At 39.6% G+C, this 20,317-nt stretch overlaps 1 protein-coding gene across 19 annotated transcripts in view; it reads left to right on the forward strand.

Annotated features, from left to right (window-relative positions):
- The window catches only part of GARNL3 (GTPase activating Rap/RanGAP domain like 3), a 176,295-nt gene that overhangs the window by 40,752 nt on the left and 115,226 nt on the right, over window positions 1–20,317 (forward strand). For 17 of the 19 annotated variants that reach the window (XM_035257825.2, XM_078327466.1, XM_078327453.1 and 14 more), the window contains one exon: window positions 2,881–2,950. In XM_035257825.2, the coding sequence (XP_035113716.1) occupies window positions 2,881–2,950 (70 nt within the window). Of the gene's footprint in view, window positions 1–1,826; window positions 1,928–2,502; window positions 2,810–2,880; window positions 2,951–20,317 lie in introns of those variants that run through there. The other 2 variants (XM_035257832.2, XM_035257831.3) reach the window with 2 other exon arrangements.

Consider the following 20,317-nt stretch of genomic DNA (forward strand, 5'->3'; position numbering starts at 1 on the left):
AGGTCTCTACAGTCTCTTTGTCCAGCTGGCCACAGGCTAAGTGATCAGGCACATTTCAGAGGATGTGCTGGGAGTGATGCATATCCATCACTTCAGCCCATATTGTCTTGGCCAGAGCTCAGTCACATGGCCACACATCCTGCAAGAGGGGCTGGGAAATGTAGTCCAAGCCCAAGACAAAAGGAGAAGAGGTTTTGGTGTGCATATAGCAGTAGCTGCCGTGTAGGCCAGGACTCTGGACTGAGGGAATAATAACCAGTAGGGAATAATAATGGCTCATTAGTGGGGGTGGCAGTGTGCAGCCTGCCCTGGTAGTTAGAAGCGGTGCTGTCAGGCATTAGCTATTATGATTCAAAAGATATACAAATACCTTCATTAATGCAATAAGCATCTACTGCATGTCCACCATGTGCTAGGTAGCAGGCCAGACACTGGGACCTTGAGAGGAGGACAAAGACCCCCTTGGAGCTCTGGGTGAGCCATTCTACTCATAACCTTTGTACTGAGGCCTAGGGGCCAGAGAGCCTGGGAAGGAAAGAGGGAAATGGGTAGGGCTTTTTTTTTTTTTTTTTTTTGGAGACCGAGTTTCGCTCTTGTTACCCAGGCTGGAGTGCAATGGCACGATCATGGCTCACCACAACCTCCGCCTCCTGGGTTCAGGCAATTCTCCTGCCTCAGACTCCCAAGTAGCTGGGATTACAGGCGTACGCCACCATGCCCAGCTAATTTTATGTATTTTTAGTAGAGACGGGTTTCACCATGTTGACCAGGATGGTCTCGATCTCTTGACCTAGTGATCCACCCACCTCATCCTCCCAAAGTGCTGGGATTACAGGCGTGAGCCACCGCGCCCGGCCCCAGGTAGGGCTTTTTAACCTGGCTGGTTTGAGGGCCTCCTACAACCCAAGAAATGAAGCCCATATAGTTCATCCTGGTTCCCTCTATTAGCAAGCATCCTCTCTGCGGTGTATTGAATGAAATGTAATGTGAGGGAAGGGAGGGCAACACATAGTGGACATTCTCTTTATAGCTTCCTGGTTGTTTTCATAGGATGTTGTTTTCCTTCTGTGAGACATCTAAGGGAGGTGATAGCTCTGGGATGTAGGGTTATTATCTTTTTATGTGTTTGTGCCTGGCTGCTGGTAAAGTTAGAGAATTGGCACCGTGTCTCAGAACCTCCTCAGCAGTGCTGATGGCAGCACAGTGGGGACCCAGTGCTCTACATCCTCACTTTTTTCATGTTACTGGCTATTCATGTTAGAAGCTATTGCTGTTGTTTTCCTAGTGGGCCTGGCTGAAATTGAAGTGCTGGGTTGAGCTCTAGGCAGACAGAGCATTCAGTCAACAGCCATTGGACATCCACTCTGTGCCCAATCTCTGTCCAAGTCCACCGGCACTTCTCTCACTGGGGCAGCCAGTGATGCGGGCTTGGTAACTGATAATGTAGGGCAATGGCAGTAGCCTCCAGGAAGGTTTTCAAATGGGCTAAGAAAATGGGCATAGAGGACATATTTAATACAGACCAAAATCGACCATGGAGGGAAGGTTTTTATTCTTTTTTGGAGACTTTGGGTAGAAATTCATATCACTAGAAGCAAGAATGTAGCCTGGGTAATTTCTGGAACACTCTTTCAAACTGCATGCATTGATTTGTTGCCCATTTTCAGCTAAGGGAGGGAGGACTACAAAAGGTTAAATTTCTCATATAAGATTAATTCAGCCATCTCTGTGTAAGGGTGGAAGCAGAATACCATTAAACTCTCTAATCTCATTTCTCTCATGCTGTCTTTCTTGGAGCCTGTCAAACAGTGTCCTGGCAGAGAGTCAGTTCTCTGGTTGCTAAACATCAGAGTCAGTCTCTTTCTGCATGTGCCAAGAGGGCTGTAATTTAGAAAATGTAACCTACCCTTTAAGGAAGGATGAAAAGGTACTAAATGCACCTTTCTTTGCATGTTAGATCCCAAATATTTTGAATATAGTAAACATGTTATTCCTATATAATTTTATTTTTGATGTTATAGTAGAGTTATTTGCATGACATATTAGAACCAAACTTATTAAAACTGTTTATATTTTGTGGATCTCATGTGGTTTCATGAGTATTGCTGGGGTGTTAAATGTACTAACTAATAAGATATGTCCCTTTTGAGTGTGCAGCTATGCATTAAGGATGAAAACGTAGTAATAATTTTGCCCTTGTTTTAATTGCTCCTCAACAACACGTGATTTTTGAAATCCTGATTTGAGCCTTTTCTGGGGGTGGGTAGCTGCTGCTATGTAAAAAGCTGAATATACTTGGACATTAGATTTTCGGTTAGTTCTGCTCTTTTTCATATTGCCACATAAAAATCCTGAATTAAAGGGGAGCAGGAGGTGGAGCTTACCAGGATTATGAAGTTTCTTTCTCTTACTTAAAATATAGCATTAAATAATGCTGGTTATTTTTATGTTCCATATTTGGGAGAAAGAGACTCTCTTAAATGAAAGATAATTACAAGATCCGGTTCAGCAGCTTTGTCCCTTGCTTCAAGTTTACTGCAGGGCTTCTCTCCTCTCTGGTTATACAGAAATGAAATTATGAACCACCAGTAGCCTTGGAAATTTCAGTCGATTCCAAATGACTAAATATTTAATTCAATCATTACCTATACTTCCAGAGATGACTCTGGCATTTGCTTTTTATTGAAGGCTCCATGAAAGCCAGGCTCTGCAATGGCTGCTGGGGACTGTGTCTGTTGCAAGGAGGCTCCCCTGCAGTGAGGAGCCAGGGCACTGCAAGTCTATTCCATAGCAGCCCTTTTTGCAAATGGTAGTCGATTTTTGCAGAAGGTTTGTGGCCAGATCGCTATGTATAATACTGATGAAGCATTTTTGTTCCAGCTCTGTCTCGGAAGACCTAGGCTGTAGACGTGGGGATTTCAGTAGGAAACATTATGGATCTGTGGAGCTGGTAAGTTTATGCTGTCTGTTCAGTGGTAGTACATTGATTTAGAATTAGAGACGATCGCCAAGCTCATCAGATCTTTTGTGTATTTACTGTTAGACCATGTGGGTACAGTGTAAGAATTGGATTGGAATAAATAAGTGTACAAAGGCTATGATAATTTGATCATCTTTATCTATTGGTTTTCATTGTTACATACTTTTAATCTTGTCTGCCAGTTTGTTAAAAATATGTTGTGGCTTGGTATTTTTCTCTGTGTATATAATTAAATAAAATAATTTATGAATTAAGAAAGGTGGCATTTGGCTTATATATGATCTTTTTCCTAAAAGTTTATAAATCTAGTTTTTAAGGCTTAAATATTACTGAAATACATATTCTGATTTTCTGTATCTTTGCTTTCTGGGTATGTGGTAGGAGTTAGAATATTTATGAGAGCTGTTTTTCCTGTTAAAAGCATATTGGTTGGACTAGATAAATGACTGTTATAGATGATCAATATTTGGAATTAAAATATCTACATTTTCCTTAATGAGAGACATTGGGGTTTGTGGTATGATTTTTTAAAATTATATGTTTTCATTTTAAAAGAGCCATAATGAAAGCATATAATAGTCTCAATATTTTTTAAAGATAGAATGTAATTCTTTCCAATTACATAGAAATCTGAAAAAATTTTCAGAAAAAAATGTGCTCATAAAATTTTATTGATTCTTATTTAACACTTAATGACACTGTCTACTATTTCTATTTATTAAAAATGAGTTGCTTATATCTATTTGTGTAGTACCCAGTTTTCTCCTATTAACATAAGCTGCATCCTTGCAGAATTTAAGTACTAGAAAAATTTATACCAGAGTTGTGTACCAGTGGCATTCTACTTGAATTCAAGCATATATTACGGACTTGACTGTGTACCTGGCCTGGAGCTGGGTATTCTTGAAAATATAAAATGAGTAAAAGATTTGGTCCTTGTTCTTAAGGAGCTTACTGTCCTCTGGCTGGGCAAATAAGACACATAAAATATCTGAAGAATGAATTTAGCCACATAAAAGATACCTCAGTTGATTTAATCAACACCTGTTCTGTCACTGGTGACACCATGCCACTTAGACCACCACCTCCTGAATAAGTGGGTGCAGAGCTGTAAGTCATAGCAGGAATTGGTATGTGAAAGAGATGCATGTAGAGCATCATGTAGGTTCAGAGAAGAGAGAGAGCACTTATTCTCGCCAGGGATCTCAGAGACACAGCTTGGAAGGCCTTGCGGAGCACTGTGAGATGTGGGTTGGTGGCAAAGAGGACAGACAGTAGGTATGAGCCAACAGCATGATTCCTGGCAATGCTGTGTTTCAAGACAGTGAGCAAATGGTCCTGCCTTGAAGAGAGCTTTGTGATTACAAAGCAAGCAAGCTTTGGAATCAGGTAGGCCTGGGTTCCCATACCAGGTCTATTACTTATCTTTGTGACCAGTCAGATTACTTCTCTGAACCTCAGTAATGCTTGAGAACATGTGCTCTGAAGTCATTATTGTTTAATCATTAATTAATTGTATGATATTGGACTTCCTTTGGCCTCAGTTTTCCTATCTATAAAATGGGGATATTTCTATTATCTACCTTAGAAGATTGGTATAAGGATTAAATGAGATCATGTACATAAAGTACTTAGCACATAAGCACAGCTTATGTTAACTAGCTATGGTCGTAAAGACAAAATTCAGTAGCAAAAGTAGAACCTTGACTGTCAGGTGAACACTTTGGACTTGGCCTAGTATGTAATATGGAGCTCTTATAAACAGTGAGAATATTACCTGGGGGAGATAACATAGGTGTGAAAGATGGACTCTTTAAAGATGTGGGAAAATCACATAATATCAGAATAGAAAAGTACTTGAGAGCAGTGGTTCTCAAACTTGAGCAGACATCAGAACTCTCTGAAAGGCTGATTAAAACATAGATTGCTGGGCCCTAGCCCCAGAGTTTCAAATTCAGTGGATCCGAGGTTAACCTACAATTTGCAATTCTAACAAGTTCCCAGATTGATACTGATATTGCTGGTCCTAGGTTCACATTTTAAGAAGCTTTGCCTTAGAGGACCTCAGCTAGATCATTAGTTAACCTCGGCCTGATGAGGTAGCCAATTGATCAAATGTTCTTCACCATTTGTTCACATTTTTCCTCTAGGGACATGACTATGTATATGTGTATTTGTAGTTGACTTTTTAGAATATTATAAAATAAATTTTAAATGTTTTTTGAAATTCTGTGTATAATCTCACCTTGCAGCACTCTTTCATCTCCTTTCGGTTCCTTCCAATCCTTATAACGACAAACCTTATTTTTACATTGTTAAAATGAAATTAAATATTTCATTTTGCATTCCTCTTTTTCCATTTATACTGTATTTTCTAAATGTCTTAGTCTTAGGAGTCTCATTTTAATGGGGGCCAACATAGTAATAAATGATTACCTGTGTAATTTTGTAAAATTAGGTTGTTTCTCATTTTCCCATATTAAAAATGACATGTGCTCTGGTGGTCGGAATGGTTGGGGAAAATGAAATGAGCAGAGCTCCATTCTTGTTATCAGAGGATCTCTTGAAATTCTGACCACAGCATTTTAAAAGGAGAGTGATGTTTTCTCTCACTTCTGAACAAGATATTATTAAATTACAAACCATTATGTATTGTAGGTGTATGAAAAAGTGAGTTTGACTTTTCTTATACCTGGTGTGATGAAAATTGTTGGGAACCCAATAAGTGTTGGGCATCTTGGAACTCAAACTTTCTAGAAAGGCACCTAAGATTATATAAAATTGAAATTTTAGCATGAACTTCTCCTGACCTTGAACAAGTCACATATAAGTCTTATGAAGAATGAAGCTCGGCCATTCACATCAGTAATGAGAGAAGATTTAGGGCTTAGTTCTCTACATTTCCATCCTATATAAGTTTGGTGATGACAACATTGGAAGCCCAGATCTTCACAGACTCATGGGAGAGTTTCTTAGCATTCTTTCAACACATATTTATTGAGGGTCTACCATGTGTCAGGCACTGTACAAGTCACTGAGAATGAGGGGAGAAAAGCAAAACCATTTTTCTGCTCTCGTGGAGGCTTCACTTTAGAAACCAGCAGCCTCACACTGTGTCCCCAGATTGTGTTGTATCTGGATCTCAGCTGTGTCCCTGCCTTAACCAGGGATTGTTTTCTTGTGAGGAACAGAGATCTGTTCAGTCTAGGTCAAGTATAAAGCTGTTCACTGAAAGGATATGGGTGAATCTCACAGAAGGGAAGTGCAGCTGTGCCTCATATGATGGAAAGCCAGCAAGCCACTATTTTCTCTTTCTCTCTGGTCCATATGCTTTCTTGTCTTTACATTTCTCTCCACAGAACAGCTTCATCTGATGGCACAGTTGCCTCTCTTCAGCTTATTTTTCCCAGTAGCCAGAATGGTGTTTTCTTTTTTAATTTATTTCTTATTGTGGTAAAACAGACACAACATAAAATTTGACATTTTGCCTATTTTTAAGTGTACAGTTTAGGGGGCATTAAATACATTCACATTGGTGTACAACCATCACTGCTATGCACTTTTAGAATGTTTTCCATCATCCCAAAATGAAACTCTTTATCAATTAAACACTAGATTCCCATTGGCGGTTACCACTCCCAGGTAACCTCTACTCTTATTTTCTGTCTCTATTAATTTGCCTATTCTAGATACCTCCTATAAGTGCAATCATACAATATTTGTATTGTACAATATTTATATCTGGTTTCATTTCTCTTAGCATCATGTTTTCAAGGTTCATCCATGTGATAGTGTGTATCAGAATTTTGTTCCTGGTTTTTTTTGTGTCTGTTTTTGTTTTTGAGACGGAGTTTTGCTCTTTTGCCCAGGCTGGAATGCAGTGGCATGATCTCCGGTCACTGCAACCTCCACTTTCTGGGTTGAAGTGATTCTTCTGCCTCTCAGCCTCCCAAGTATCTAGGATTACAGGCCCCTGCCACCACATCTGGCTAATTTTTGGATTCTTAGTAGAGACGGGTTTCACCATGTTGGCCAGGCTAGTCTCGAACTCCTGACCTCGTGATCCACCTGCCTCAGCCTCCCAAAGTGCTGGGATTACAGGTATGAGCTACCACGCCCCGCCAAAATTCCATTCATTTTTATGGCTGAATAATATTCCATTGTATAGATACACCACATTTTGTTTATCCATTTATCTGGTTTGTTTGTGACAGAATCTTGCCCTGTCACCCAGGCTGGAGTACAGTGGCACAATCATGGCTCACTGCAGCCTTGACCTCCCGGGCTCAAGTAATCCTCCCAACTCAGCCTCCCAAGTAGCTGGGATTACAGATGCATGCCACCACACATGGTTAATTTTTTTTATTTTTAGTAGAGACAACATCTCTCTATGTTGTCTAGGCTGGTCTTGAAATCCTGGGCTCAAGCAATCCTCCTGCCTTGGCCTCCCAAAGTGCTGGGATTACAGGCATGAGCCACCACACCTAGCATGTTTATCAATTCATCTGTTAATGAACACTTGAGTTGTTTCCACATTTTAGCTATTAAGATTAATGCTGCTGTGAACATAGGTATACAGATACCTGTTGGAGTCCTGCTTTTGATTCTTTGGAGTATATTAATTAGGAGTGGAATTGCTGAATATGGCGATTCTGTTTTTAGCTTTTTGAGTAACTGCCAAACTTGTTTCCGCAGTGACTGTACCATTTTACATTTCTACCAGAAATGCACAAAATTTCTAATTTCTCTACAATCTTGCCAACACCTGTTATTTTCCATATTTAAAATAATAGTCGTAATAGTGTGAAGTGGTATCTCATTGTGGCTTTGATTTGCATTTCCCTAGTGATTAGTGATGTTGAGCATCTTTTCATGTGCTTATTGGCCATTTGTATATCTTCTCTGGACTAATGACTTTTCATATCCTTCTTGAATTGGGTTTCGGGTTGTTTTTTGGTGTTTTTTTGCTGTAGAGTTGTAGGAGTTTTTGATATATTCTGGCTATTTGTCCCTCACCAGATGATTTGCAATTATTTTCTTCTATTCTGTGGGTTTTTTTTTTTTACTCAGTTGACAGTGACTTTGATGCACAAAAGTTTTTAATTTTGATGATGTCAAATGTATCCGTTATTTTTTTTGTTGCCTGTGTTGGCGTTATATCCAAGAAATCATTGCTAAATTCAATGTCCTGAAGATTCTCCTCTATGTTTTCTTCTAAGACTTTTATGGTTTTAGCTGTTACATTTATGTCTTTGAGCCATTTTGAATTCCTTTTTTCTATATGGTGTGAGGTAAGAGTCCAGCTGCATTCTTTTGCATGTGGGCATCCAGCTTTCCCAGCACCACTGGTGGAAAAGACTGTCCTTTCCCTGTTGAATGGTCTTGGTTTCCTTGTCAAAAATCAATTGACTATAGATGTGAGGGTTAGTTTCTGGGCTTCGCTTCTATCTCATTGGTCCATATGTCCGTCCTTATGACAAAATAATGTCTTAAAATGTTGACAATACAATGTCTTTTCCTTCTTAAAATCTTTCTTCAGCTGTTCATTGTACTTCAAGGCCAGACCATGTACCCAATCCTATAAGAACCTATGTGATTCGTACCCTGCCTTTCTCTTTCACCTTCTTTCATGCCTCTTGCTCACTATGTCTCAAATGTTTGGCCTTTATCCTAATCTCTAGAACACACTAAGCTCTTCTGTGTCCCAGAACCTCAGTGCTTATTAGTCCTTCTTACTGATGGATTCTTCGGGCTTCTCACAGCTGGTCTCAGCTTAAATGCAATCTTCTCAGAGGGTCCTCCCCTGACCATCCCATCAACATTAGTTTCCTCCTCTGCTATTCTCTAAATCAACATCCTATTTGGTTTCTTAGTAGTGCTTATCACAATCTAGATTCATTTTCTTTTCTATTTACTTACTACTCGCTTATCCACTGAGATGAGGGTGGGAACCATGTCTAACTTGTTCATTGTTTTATTTCTAGAACCTGGCACAGGGGCCTGGCACATACTGAGTTCTTATAAGTGTTTTTTATTATCAAATTGATTTCTGGCCCCCCAATCCCCATGGTTTACACTTGTTACAGCTCTGTTGGCTACCATGGTCTCTTCATTCTTGGTTTTAATTTCAAATTCCAAATAGAATATTATGGATTGTTTCCTCTTTGTTCAGGTATCTATCCCTGATTCAAACACTTGTGCTCAGGGTAGTGGGGTTGTGGACTATAAACATAGGTTTTGAAGCTAATCCCCTCAGCAATGCTTGTGGGCAGGGCAGATTTTCTCCCATCCCCTCAGCAATGTTTGTGGGCAGGGCAGATTTTCTCTGGAGATGATATAGACAAGTCAGTTTCAAAGGAAAGCATGAGCTGAGCTGGAACTCCCAAATGTGTCCATTAACATTCCTTCATATAGTGATAATTTAAAAGCTCAAACTAAAGGCACTTAGTGTAAATTTCTTCCTCTGCTAATGGACTTCCCTTATCTATGTACTTTTTTAAATACCATAAATAAAGATGTAGATTAGAACTCCCTAAAAATAGGAATAATTTTTATTTGCCACTGTATCTCTAGAACCAAACATGATGGAAGCATTAGTTACTTAGTAACTATCGATTGAATGATCCAATTTGGTTGAAATTAGAGAGTGGCCTAAACCATCAAAAATAAATAAAGGAAAGAGAAAACAAGCCTCTTTGATTCCCCCCTCAACCAATGTACTTAGACTCATTAGCTTGCAGTGCATTTCATCTACAGCGTGTACCATTTCTCTTCCTGATGAATTGCAAGTCTCATCTCTCATGGCAGCATTCTGGGCAAGGCACAGCTATCACACCATCAACCATTCTTCATCACTCTATATTGAAATCTGTCAGAAAAAGCATTAAATTGTTTGTAGCTTTTATTGATCTTTTTTTGGCCTTTAAACTGGATGGCTAGGAAATTGATACAGTATCAATGATAAACAGTATCGACACTATAAACAATATAGACCTCTCCAGTGCCCAGCTGCTGACTCTCATACAACCCCATATCTTGATACTTATGGGTAAGTAATGATCTGCTGGTGATTTCAAGTCAGGATAAAACAGGGTAGTATATTGCCTATTCCTTTTTAAACTTGTTTCTTAATGACTCAAACCTGCATTTAGATGAGCTGCATGCATGCTCCCCTGCTATACAGGAAATAAATATATCAGTGCTTCTCTGTACAGATAGCATGATTTCGTTGTCATGAACTCAGGGTAGCCTCAAAGGGCATCTGGCTATACTGTCTAATGACTATCAAAAGAACAGTTGATGATGAACTTGCTTGGCATCTGCAGATTTTAACATTTGAGGTTTTGACTCTCAAAGTCTGATTTATGTTTTTGTTCAGGCACAGATTTACATTGTACCTGTGGGACTATTGTACAGGAAGATGATACTTTGCTAATGAGTGATTTAACTCCATGTCCAGCATCCCTAACACAGCTCAGTTTTGTTCTCTACTTAGGGTTAAATAGGCTTTTTCCTTTCAGAGGCAGTTTATGGGAGAAACTGTATTCTGTCTACTACTAGCAAACTGAGAAATTAGTGAGGGTATCAGCATATTTCCCTCAGGAACATCAAAATATCAAGACTTCAGCATTCTGCAGCTAAATCATAATTTTGACAGATATTCTTTAAATTTATCTTGCTTGTATGTAAGTCTCATATAGCAGATCAGCTTTTTTCTTTCTTTCTTTGTTTTTTGAGACAGAGTCTTGCTCTGTCACCCAGGCTGGAGTGCAGCGGCATGATCTCAGCTCACTGCAACCTCCACCTCCTGGTTTTGAGTGATTCTTCTGCCTCAGCCCCCTGAGCAGCTGGGAATACAGGCGGACGCCACTACGCCTGGCTAATTTTTGCATTTTTAGTAGAGACAGGGTTTCACCATGTTGGCCAAGATGGTCTCGATCTCCTGACCTTGTGATCCACCTCCCAGTCAACTCTTTTAGATACCTCCAGATACAACATGTATCTCAGAACATTTACCAACAAGTTAGCATGGTTTAGAGCTATGCATGGTGCTTTTTGATATTTTTACTGCCCTTGTTCGTGATTGGTAATGCTCACTTTTAAACTTTTCAGGCCAAAATTATTGTAACCATTTTCTGTGAAGTAGAATTTTGAGACCTTAATTATTACTTTTTATACATTGGAATGGAATCAGAAATGTTTTATTACAGTTATTATTTTATTATCTTTATTATTAATTTTAACATTTTATTGAAAGCTTACCATGTACCCATTTCTGTTGAATATTTCAGATACATTTACTTATTTAATCCCCACAAAAAAACCATATGAGGTAGACATTATTTGATTAGGCCACACACTGAGGATGCTCAGAAGACATTTGTGAATATTAAATGGATTGAGATTTAACTGATGGTATCAGAAGGTCCCACAGCTAGGAAGGGGAAGGAGTGACATTTAAACCCACGTCTATCTGCCTCCAAGAGCCCCTGCACTTAATCTGTTCATCTGCAAGCCCATTCTCTTAAAGCCCTGCTGTGTATGGAGTGTTTCCTAAGAAAATTAGGTTGATTGTTAGAACAAATACCGCTGTCCTTAATCAAAAGCATAAAGTAGCTCTGCTTTAAGTTTCCATTCCAACATATGATTTCAAACTGTTTTTTGTTCAAATCTTAACAAAACCTTCCTGTTAAGAATGTCCATAAGGAGTTATCCAAAGAGATGCCCATGCCTTAAATGGTTTAAATTTAATTCCTAGATCAAGCCCAACCATAAGTTAGCTACAAACACTTGGCCTGCCTTTCTTGGCCCCTCTCACACTTGCTTTTCTTGACTTGTACCATGCGATTATACCTTTAACCTGCATTATGGACAGAGTGGAAAGCAGCCAGATGGATCTTGGTGGTGTGTTGCTTATAGGATCATGCTAAAAATTTTCTGTTTGTCATATACAGTGTCTCCTTTAAAAAAACCTATGAGAAAAAAGTTTTCTCAGAACCAAAACGTGCCGTGCTACGTTTGAGAAGCTGGTTTGTTATTAACCTTATAAGCAGTAGAATCCTATACGTGAAAGAGCTTTTCCTCTTTGCATTGGCTCTTAAGAAGCTGAGAACTCCATTTGTGGCTTATCTCTAACAGTCTTAAAGGACTTCGTAACATACATCTCATCTTATTCTCTTGTTTTTAGTTTATTTACCTACACTTGATTTTTCTTTGTTCTGAGTATGTTCAGTATCTCATTTTGTCCTTTAAGTAAGATATATTTCAGTAAGCTGCTTTTAAATCCTTTCTAAAAAATAAGGTAGAGGCCAGGCACAGTGTCTCACACCTGTAATCCCAGCACTTTGGGAGGCCAAGGCAGGCTTATCACCTGAGGTCAGGAGTTCAAGACCAGCCTGACCAACATGGTAAAACTCTATCTCTACTAAAAATACAAAAAATTAACTGAGCATGGTGGCAGGCACCTGTAATCCCAGCTACTTAGGAGATTGACTCAGGAGAATCACTTGAACCCTGGAAGCAGAGGTTGCAGTAAGCCAAGATCATGACATTGCACTCCAGCCTAGGCAGCAAAAGCAAAACTCCATCTCAAAATAATACTAATCCTAATACTACTACTAACAATAATAATAATAAGGTAGAGCATAAACATAAAAGTATTTCTGTATCTAGCCCTTAACAACATAATCCTTCTTTCCTCCACTGACAAGATTTTGGTTTGTAGAATAGCTTTGATGCTTGTCTCTCCCTACCCTACTTTTTGATACAGTTTGATTTTATGACTTATTTTTCTAGGATCAACAAAATTTGGGGAGAATTAGCACCACCCGACCAGCCATTTGGTGACCATCTTGAGCTCTGAGTGCTGTATTAATGACATGCATAGCCGAGGCACAAACTGTAACAAATCCACCAGGTGAACACATGCTGTAATAAGAATACCAGACTTCTCCAAATTTTCCCAGACAAAATCAACTTTGGAAAGAGCCACCTCAGTGATACCAGGCATCAACATGCTCTCCAGCTTCAAAACCAGAGCTACAGGCATCCCACTCCCTCCTTTCTGGGCCCTGGCTTCCTCATGCTCTCCCTAGAGGCCACAGGAGTCTCCCATTCCTGTGCCACCCAAGTCTTTCCTCCTCAGGGCAAACCTGTCTGTGCCTCTGCTGCTCTCCTGCAGCCACCTTGGCTCAGCTCACAATCTCAGGCTCTTCAACCTTATGCTGGTATCCTGGGGGTCTCTGTTCTTTGACTTCAGTAGTCTTCAACTGGTAGGATATGGTCCCCTGATACATATAAAAACACTTCCAAATTTTGATGAATGTATCATAGTTTACTTTTCATTCAACAAGAAATACAAGCTGTGAACATGCCACTTATCTGGTTAACTCTTCAGCAAAGGTAATTGATTAGAACAGTTTTCTACCTTGATGGTGGTTTCATACACTCAGGAGGCAAAATTCCCATGAGTGTCTCTAAACACGCAGACTTTCTTAGTGTCTATTTGGTGACAGCCATTGCTTTGCACAACTTCCTTGTACCAGATCATTCTCTACCCTGCATCATGGCTTGTTGTGTGCCCACCTCAACTTTCAGATAAGCAAGATGGGGCTCAGCGATATGCATCATCTGTTGTAGCAGGAATACATTTTAAATGTTTAAAATATATATTGTAATATACCTTTATATACTGCTCTTAGCAATAGAATATGTTTTATTTTCTCAAAGTTGCTTGTTTCAGAACCTGTGTTTTCTTCTGAACTTATGCAGGCCTTCTCTCAAAATTGTAGTATTTGACAGTGTGCCATGAACATGCATAGAGTTTGAAGACCACTCTTTTATTTCTTTGGGACTGTTAAAGATGAGGAATTTGGTGTTTTTGCCAACCTTTCCCCACAGGGGCTGTGGACTTTAAGAGCTCTTTGTTTAGGTCCTCAGAGGAAAGTCTAGCCTAGTTAACTTATTAACTGCCCCTTGACAGGCGACTTGGAACAAGTTTCCCTGGGGTGCAGGATCCAAGAGCATTTGAGGCTTCATGAAAGTCTCTCTTGGTGCCCTTAAGATGAAACCTTTGTCTTTCAGCTTTCTCCTGTCTCTCTTTGCTTAGGGCACATATTCATTCCATGAGTTAGAACAGCTTTTGGCCCTGTTTGGTAAAGAGGAGAACATCTGTGGGTTCTGAAATTTCCTTCCCTTTTATTTCACTAATCAAATTTAGGGAAAGTCATGCAAAAAAATCCAGCGTAGCTTGCCATGATTGGCTTACCATAAATGGCCGGCTCCTAAGTAATATTTAAGCCATAAGTAATATTTTTATATTGAATTATTTTACCCATGTAATGAAAGAACTTTGGGTTCTTTCATGTGTAAGAAAAGGATTGTATGCTTTTTGGCTTCAGCTTTTTAATTGGTCTATTGCAGTTATTGTGTTGCAGTCTTTTAAAAGAATAGTCTCAAACTGTGTATGTATAATAGATGTGAAGACTTTTTAAATTACTTTGGGAGTACATTTCAGCCATTCTCTAAATTCTCTTTTTGCTCCTTGTGATGGTTTCACCGTTTCCTTTCTGACTTTCTCCTTTTGATGCTTCCCCTCCTTGTACTCCACAGAAACTGCTCTTGCCAAGGTCACCAAAGATCTCCTTGCTACCAAATCCAGTTGGCATTCCTCAACTCTGCCTTTTTTTTTTTTTTTAACATTTTGAGTTTATTTTGTTTTTGTTCTTGTTTTTTGTTTTTTGTATAGACAGAGTCTTACTATGTTATCCAGGCTGGTCTCAGATTCCTGGCCTCAAGTGATCCTCCTGCCTTAGCCTCCCAAGGTGAGACTGGGATTACAGGTCAGTCTTTATCTTACCTGACAGATAGCCCTGTTAAAACTTTTTCCTCTCTTGACTTCTCCATACTGTCAGGTTTTCCTCCTGCCTCCCTGCTTCACCTCTCAGCTTTTTGTTTGTTTGTTTATTTCTTTGTTTGGATTCCTTGTTTTCTTCCTGGCCCTTAAATGTTGGTGCTCTTCCAAGTTCTGCCTCAGGCACTGTTCTTACTATACATGCCCTTTCTGAGTAATCTTTCCTACCATCCTGGCTTTAGTCTCTGTCTTAAAACTGGTGACTACCAGATCCATATATTGAGTCCAGATTTCTAGCCACAGATTTCTATGCATGGGCCCATTTGCTCCAAAGCCTACTGGCGATCTCTCGTGGGATGACCCATAGGCAACTGAACTGCAACATGTCCCAAACTGAACTCACCCTCTCCCTCTTATGCCAGACCACTGAGTGAATGGCACCATTGTGCTAACCTACCCTGTGTTAGCCTGACAGACTGCATCTTGCTGAGAGCCAGACAGACTCCATCTTAACCTCTGCCTCACTCCTCAAGCCATCTCTCCCTTAAGTGCATACCTGGGTCATGCTACTGTGCTGGGTCATGCTGTGCTTAGAACTATAGAGGCATATAACCATTGTAACCATATCCTCCTTGGTAAACCCACTTGCTATTGTGAATACCCTCTCGATTGATTGTATGGCAAGTACCGAATACCTCCCTTGGTAACCAACAATCATGGGAGCTGCTTGCGTATACTATCCTTAGTAATCAACAATCATGAGAACCTCCTGCCTCCTAGTTACCAGCCTCCTTATCTAACTTGCTTGTTCTGCTTCTGTAAATTCTGCTTCAGCTAGACTCCTCCTCCCCTATCTTAAGCAAGGTATAAAAAGGAATCAAGCCCCTTCTTCGGGCCAAGAGATTTTGAGTGCAAGCTGACTCTCAGTCACCAGCAACAAAGGACTCTCAATTGGAACTCAGAGTGTGGCGCTTTCCTTCTAACTCACTCAGCTTTAACAACATTTTCCTTTCAGCTGATAATTCCAGAAACCAGGAAATCACACATAGTCATGTCCTAGTCTCTTATCAAATCCTGTTGGTTCTATTACATATTCTCAATGGATTTCATGGCCAGTTGCTTTTTATTCATGTCACTGTGTACAGCCAGTGTCAGACAGCCTTTTGAGTGCTTTGTATGTGTAAACTATGTTTCACAATGACCTAATGAGGTGGGAGTACTGTTATCATCCCCATCTTAAAGATGAGTTAATTGTGATTCCGAGAGGTGAATTAACTTGTCCAAGGTCACAAACTGGTAAGTTGTAGGGTCTCTGTCCCACAACCCCCAGCCACAGTAGGTTGTATTTACTTGAAAGATCCATGGTCTTGCTGTTGTTATAGGCTGCTCCAGTGCCTCTCAAACTTGATTACACATAAAAATCTCTTGAGCAGTTTGTTTAAAATCCATATTCTGATTTGACATAGCTGGAGGAAGCTGAGTAGTATATACTTTTTACAAGCTTACATTCTGAAAGTGACTTTTAATTCCTTATGTGTTTCTTCTTTCTTTCTTTTCTTTTCTTTTTTGAGATGGAGTTTTGCTCTTTCTTGTTGCCCAGGCTGGAGTGCAATGGTGCAATCTCGGCTCACCCCAACCGTTGCCTCCCAGGTTCAAGCGATTCTCCTGCCCCAGCTTCCTGAGTAGCTGGAATTACAAGCATGAGCCACCACGCCCAGCTAATTTTTTTGTATTTTTAGTAGAGATGGGGTTTCTGCATGTTAGTCAGGCTGGTATCAAACTCCTGACCTCAGGTGATCCACCCACCTCGGCCTCCCAGAGTGCTGGGATTACAGACATGAGCCACTGCACCCGGCCGTGTTTCTTACTTAGACTCTTGAAGAAATACAAATAAGAAAAGAACAGAGATGTTTGCTTCTATGTAGTCCTTCTTTTGTGTGGCATTGAATATCATTTCCTCTTTCACTGAGCTGCTGGCTCTTTATCTTGCTTTCCCTGACTTCTCAAAAATTCCATTTAACAAGTTCTTGATAAGATTACATCTAGTTTGTCCATGTTCTCCGATGTAATTAACCTAATCCTGGGAGCTTTGATTTCCTAAACGCTATAAAGAATACTTTCCCTAATGTACAGCTCTAGCAACATCATCTTTATGCATTCAAACAAACAAATCAAACCTTCAGCATCTCTTTTTTGCTTGTGAAATAAAGTAGGTAGTATTTAGCTTGACATTCTAGGCTTTCTGGAGTCTTGCTCCAACCTATCTCTGAGCCTTAGCTCATGTGGCCCATGATCCAGCAAATGGGCCTTTAGCTACCATTTCCCAGGCCTGAGACTTCCTTATACCTTTTCATCATTCTAGAATGTTCTCTTGAAATATGCCTCTGCTGAGTCTCATTTTTTTCCATGCACCCTTACCTGATTCACCTACGGGAGAGTCATCTTTCACTCTCTAGAACCCTAAAATTGTTTGCATTTCTCTATGGTACCTGTCATATTTTACATTGTCATTATTTGTGGGCATTTCTTACTTTTCCTATTAGGCAGAGATTATGGTGCTTTTCTTGTTATATTCCCAGCAGTACTTAGCTCATTGCCAGATATCCGCAAATCAGCTAGAAGATCAGTTTTGTCAAAAATCTATCTTATAAATTCTTTTCTAAATTTTTAAATATTACTTCATAGTATTTGTGTGTGTGTGTGTGCATGTGATGCTGACATACTTTTTAATATATTTTTCTCATTATGAAAGGAATAGTCATTATAGAAAATTTGAAACATACTGAAAAACACATAGAGAAAAATTAAATTCACATATAATCCTACAAATAATCACTATTAAGATTTAGTACACATAGGCCAGGCTTGGTGGGTCATACCTGTAATCCCAGCACTTTGGGAGTCTGAGGTGGGCAGATCACAAGGTCAGGAGTTTGAGACCAGCCTGGCCAATATGGTAAAACCTCATCTCTACTAAAAATACAAAAACTAGCCAGGCATGGTGGCAGGCACCTGTAGTCCCAGCTACTCAGGAGGCTGAGGCAGGACAATTGCTCAAACCTGGTAGGCAGAGGTTGCAGTGAGCTGAGATCACGCCTTTGCATTCCAGCCTGGACAACAAGAGCGAGACTCTGTCTCAAAAAAAAAAAAAAGTTTTTAGTACACATTCATTTAGTAATTAAATTTGTATACAAAATGGGTTTATGTATTTTATTGGGCTTCTTAAAAACAATGAATAGTCTTTTGAAGGCATAAAGTTGTCTTCCATTGACTTTGTCTCCTCATATCCAAATCTCTTTTTCTTCATCATGTGTAATTGCATTGGCTGTGATCTCCAGTGCAATCATAAATAGCAATGGTTGCACATGTCCTTATCCTGGAGTTTCAGGTAAGTTTTTCAGGCTGTACGTGAGGGTATCTTTTCTTAATCATTATATATCTGAGCATGTCTCTGATTCATAGCTTTCACAGAACAACTTGACCTGCTTTTAAGTGTCTGAGTGATCACCTTTTTCCTTTAAACTTCACAAATTTTGATCTGTTACTGTGTTAGTTTCCTAGGCCTGCTGTAAGAGTTTATCAGAAACTGGGTGACTGGGTCATTTAAAACAACAGAAATCTATTCTCTTACAGTTCTGGAGACTAGAAGTTCAAAATCAAGATGTAATAGGGCCATCCTCCCTCTGAGGGCCCTGGGGAAGAATCCTTCCTCTTCTAGTTTCTGGGGTTGCAGCAATCCTTAATCCCTTTGGCATGTAGCTGCATCACTCCAGTCTCTGCCTTTGTTATCATACGGCCTTTTCTCTGTGCCTCTGTGTCTGAATCACCCTCTCTTTTTTTCTTATAAAGACACCAGTCTTAGGATTTAAGTCCTACCTGAATCCAGTAGGACCTCATATCAACAAATTACATCTACAAGTCCCCATTTGCAAATAAGATTATTTTCTGAGGTTTCAGGTGCCTGAATTTTCGACCAGTACAGTTACCTTCTTCCCTTTAGTGTTCTGAAGAGAAATCTGAGGCAGTTTCAATTCAGTTTCTTTCTTGGTGACCTTTCCTGGCTGGGTTTTTCTTAGTGTTTTGTTTTGTTCATTTCATTTTTTCTTTTTTTAAATGTTTCCCATAATTTCTCTGCACCTTTCTATTTTCATTAATTTGGCCTAAAACATTGTGCCTCTGGGATTCTTAGACCCAGTCCTTTAGTCAAGGACGAATATTTTCTTCTGTGATGTCTTTGATTATTGCTTATTTTTCCCCTAAAACAGTAAAGACCATTTTCTCTGTCATCCATGACTGTCTTTTCTTTCTCTTTATTTTCATTTTGTTGTGTTACTTTCCATTCTATATTCAGCATCTAAAATGATGGAGATATTACTGTTTTAGTTTTCTAAAGTTAACATTATTTTTCCTCCTCCAGTGAACATTTTAATCCTACATTTGCATTTTTGGTCCTCTTTTATCTCACCCACTTGCACAAGGTTTATACACTATTGCAAAGAGCTCACATCTTCTGTCTCCCTGAGGACAGCAATGGCTATTCTAAAATTTTATTTTTATTTTGGTTTCATAGTAAAGATGGTTAGAGGTATGCTTCCCTCTTAGTTTTCAGGATTATATGTACCATTTTTTTCATAGCTCCCATGTTTTTTTGTTTTATTTTGTTTACCTCAAACAGAAACAAAGAGCCATTCAGACCTTCTGTTTTTTAACACACAGAATGTATAACTGGCCCTCAGCTATCATTGTTCATTTGGGACTGTAGCTTCTCTGAGCTAAAGAGCTGGATGGCTGGAGATTATACAAAGCTCCTTGATCAATTTCCAAGTTCTAGTTAGTGTTTATCTTATAAAGCTCTGTTGCAGTGAGATAGGATGTTCTCCTGTGCTTAGCTTTTTGCTGCTCTGAACCAGTGGATCTAGAATTTGTTCGTGACAGGGGCTTAGGAACTACCAGTAGCAGTCTGGTTGAAAGAGGGGTATTGAGGTAATGTTTGCTTAGCTCTTTACGTAAACTTGAGAACGTGCCAGCTGTTTAGATCAAAAAACAAGATGTGCATTGTGAAGAGGTTAAATCTTCCTCAGCCCCTTGGCATGTTGGGGAAACTGAACTCACCAGGATGCTCTGCACCCAGGACTCTCCATGTCTCCCTCCCCTAGGGCACTTGGTTTATGAAGACTACATTGTCTAAGATGGAATCGCCCTGCCTCCCTACTTCTTGCCCAGTGTTTCCTAGTCATGAAAAAGAGGTGCTTGTACGAGTGAGGCTATCTCCAAAATGCAGTGTCCATGAAGTAAAAACATGATTCCTAGTTTTATTCTTACTCTTCTGAAAGACCCAATGTCTCTTAGCCAAACTGAAATGGTGTCAGGAAGATTAAAGTGCCTTCCAACCTTCCATAATTATCACAGATTTGTTCTGTTCCAGGCAACAAAACCAGTCACCAAATAGGTTTCTCAGTTCTTCTCCACTGGCCATATAGTAAATA

The sequence above is a fragment of the Callithrix jacchus genome, chromosome 1 (assembly GCF_049354715.1).
Source record: "Callithrix jacchus isolate 240 chromosome 1, calJac240_pri, whole genome shotgun sequence".
Lineage (NCBI taxonomy): Eukaryota > Metazoa > Chordata > Mammalia > Primates > Cebidae > Callithrix > Callithrix jacchus.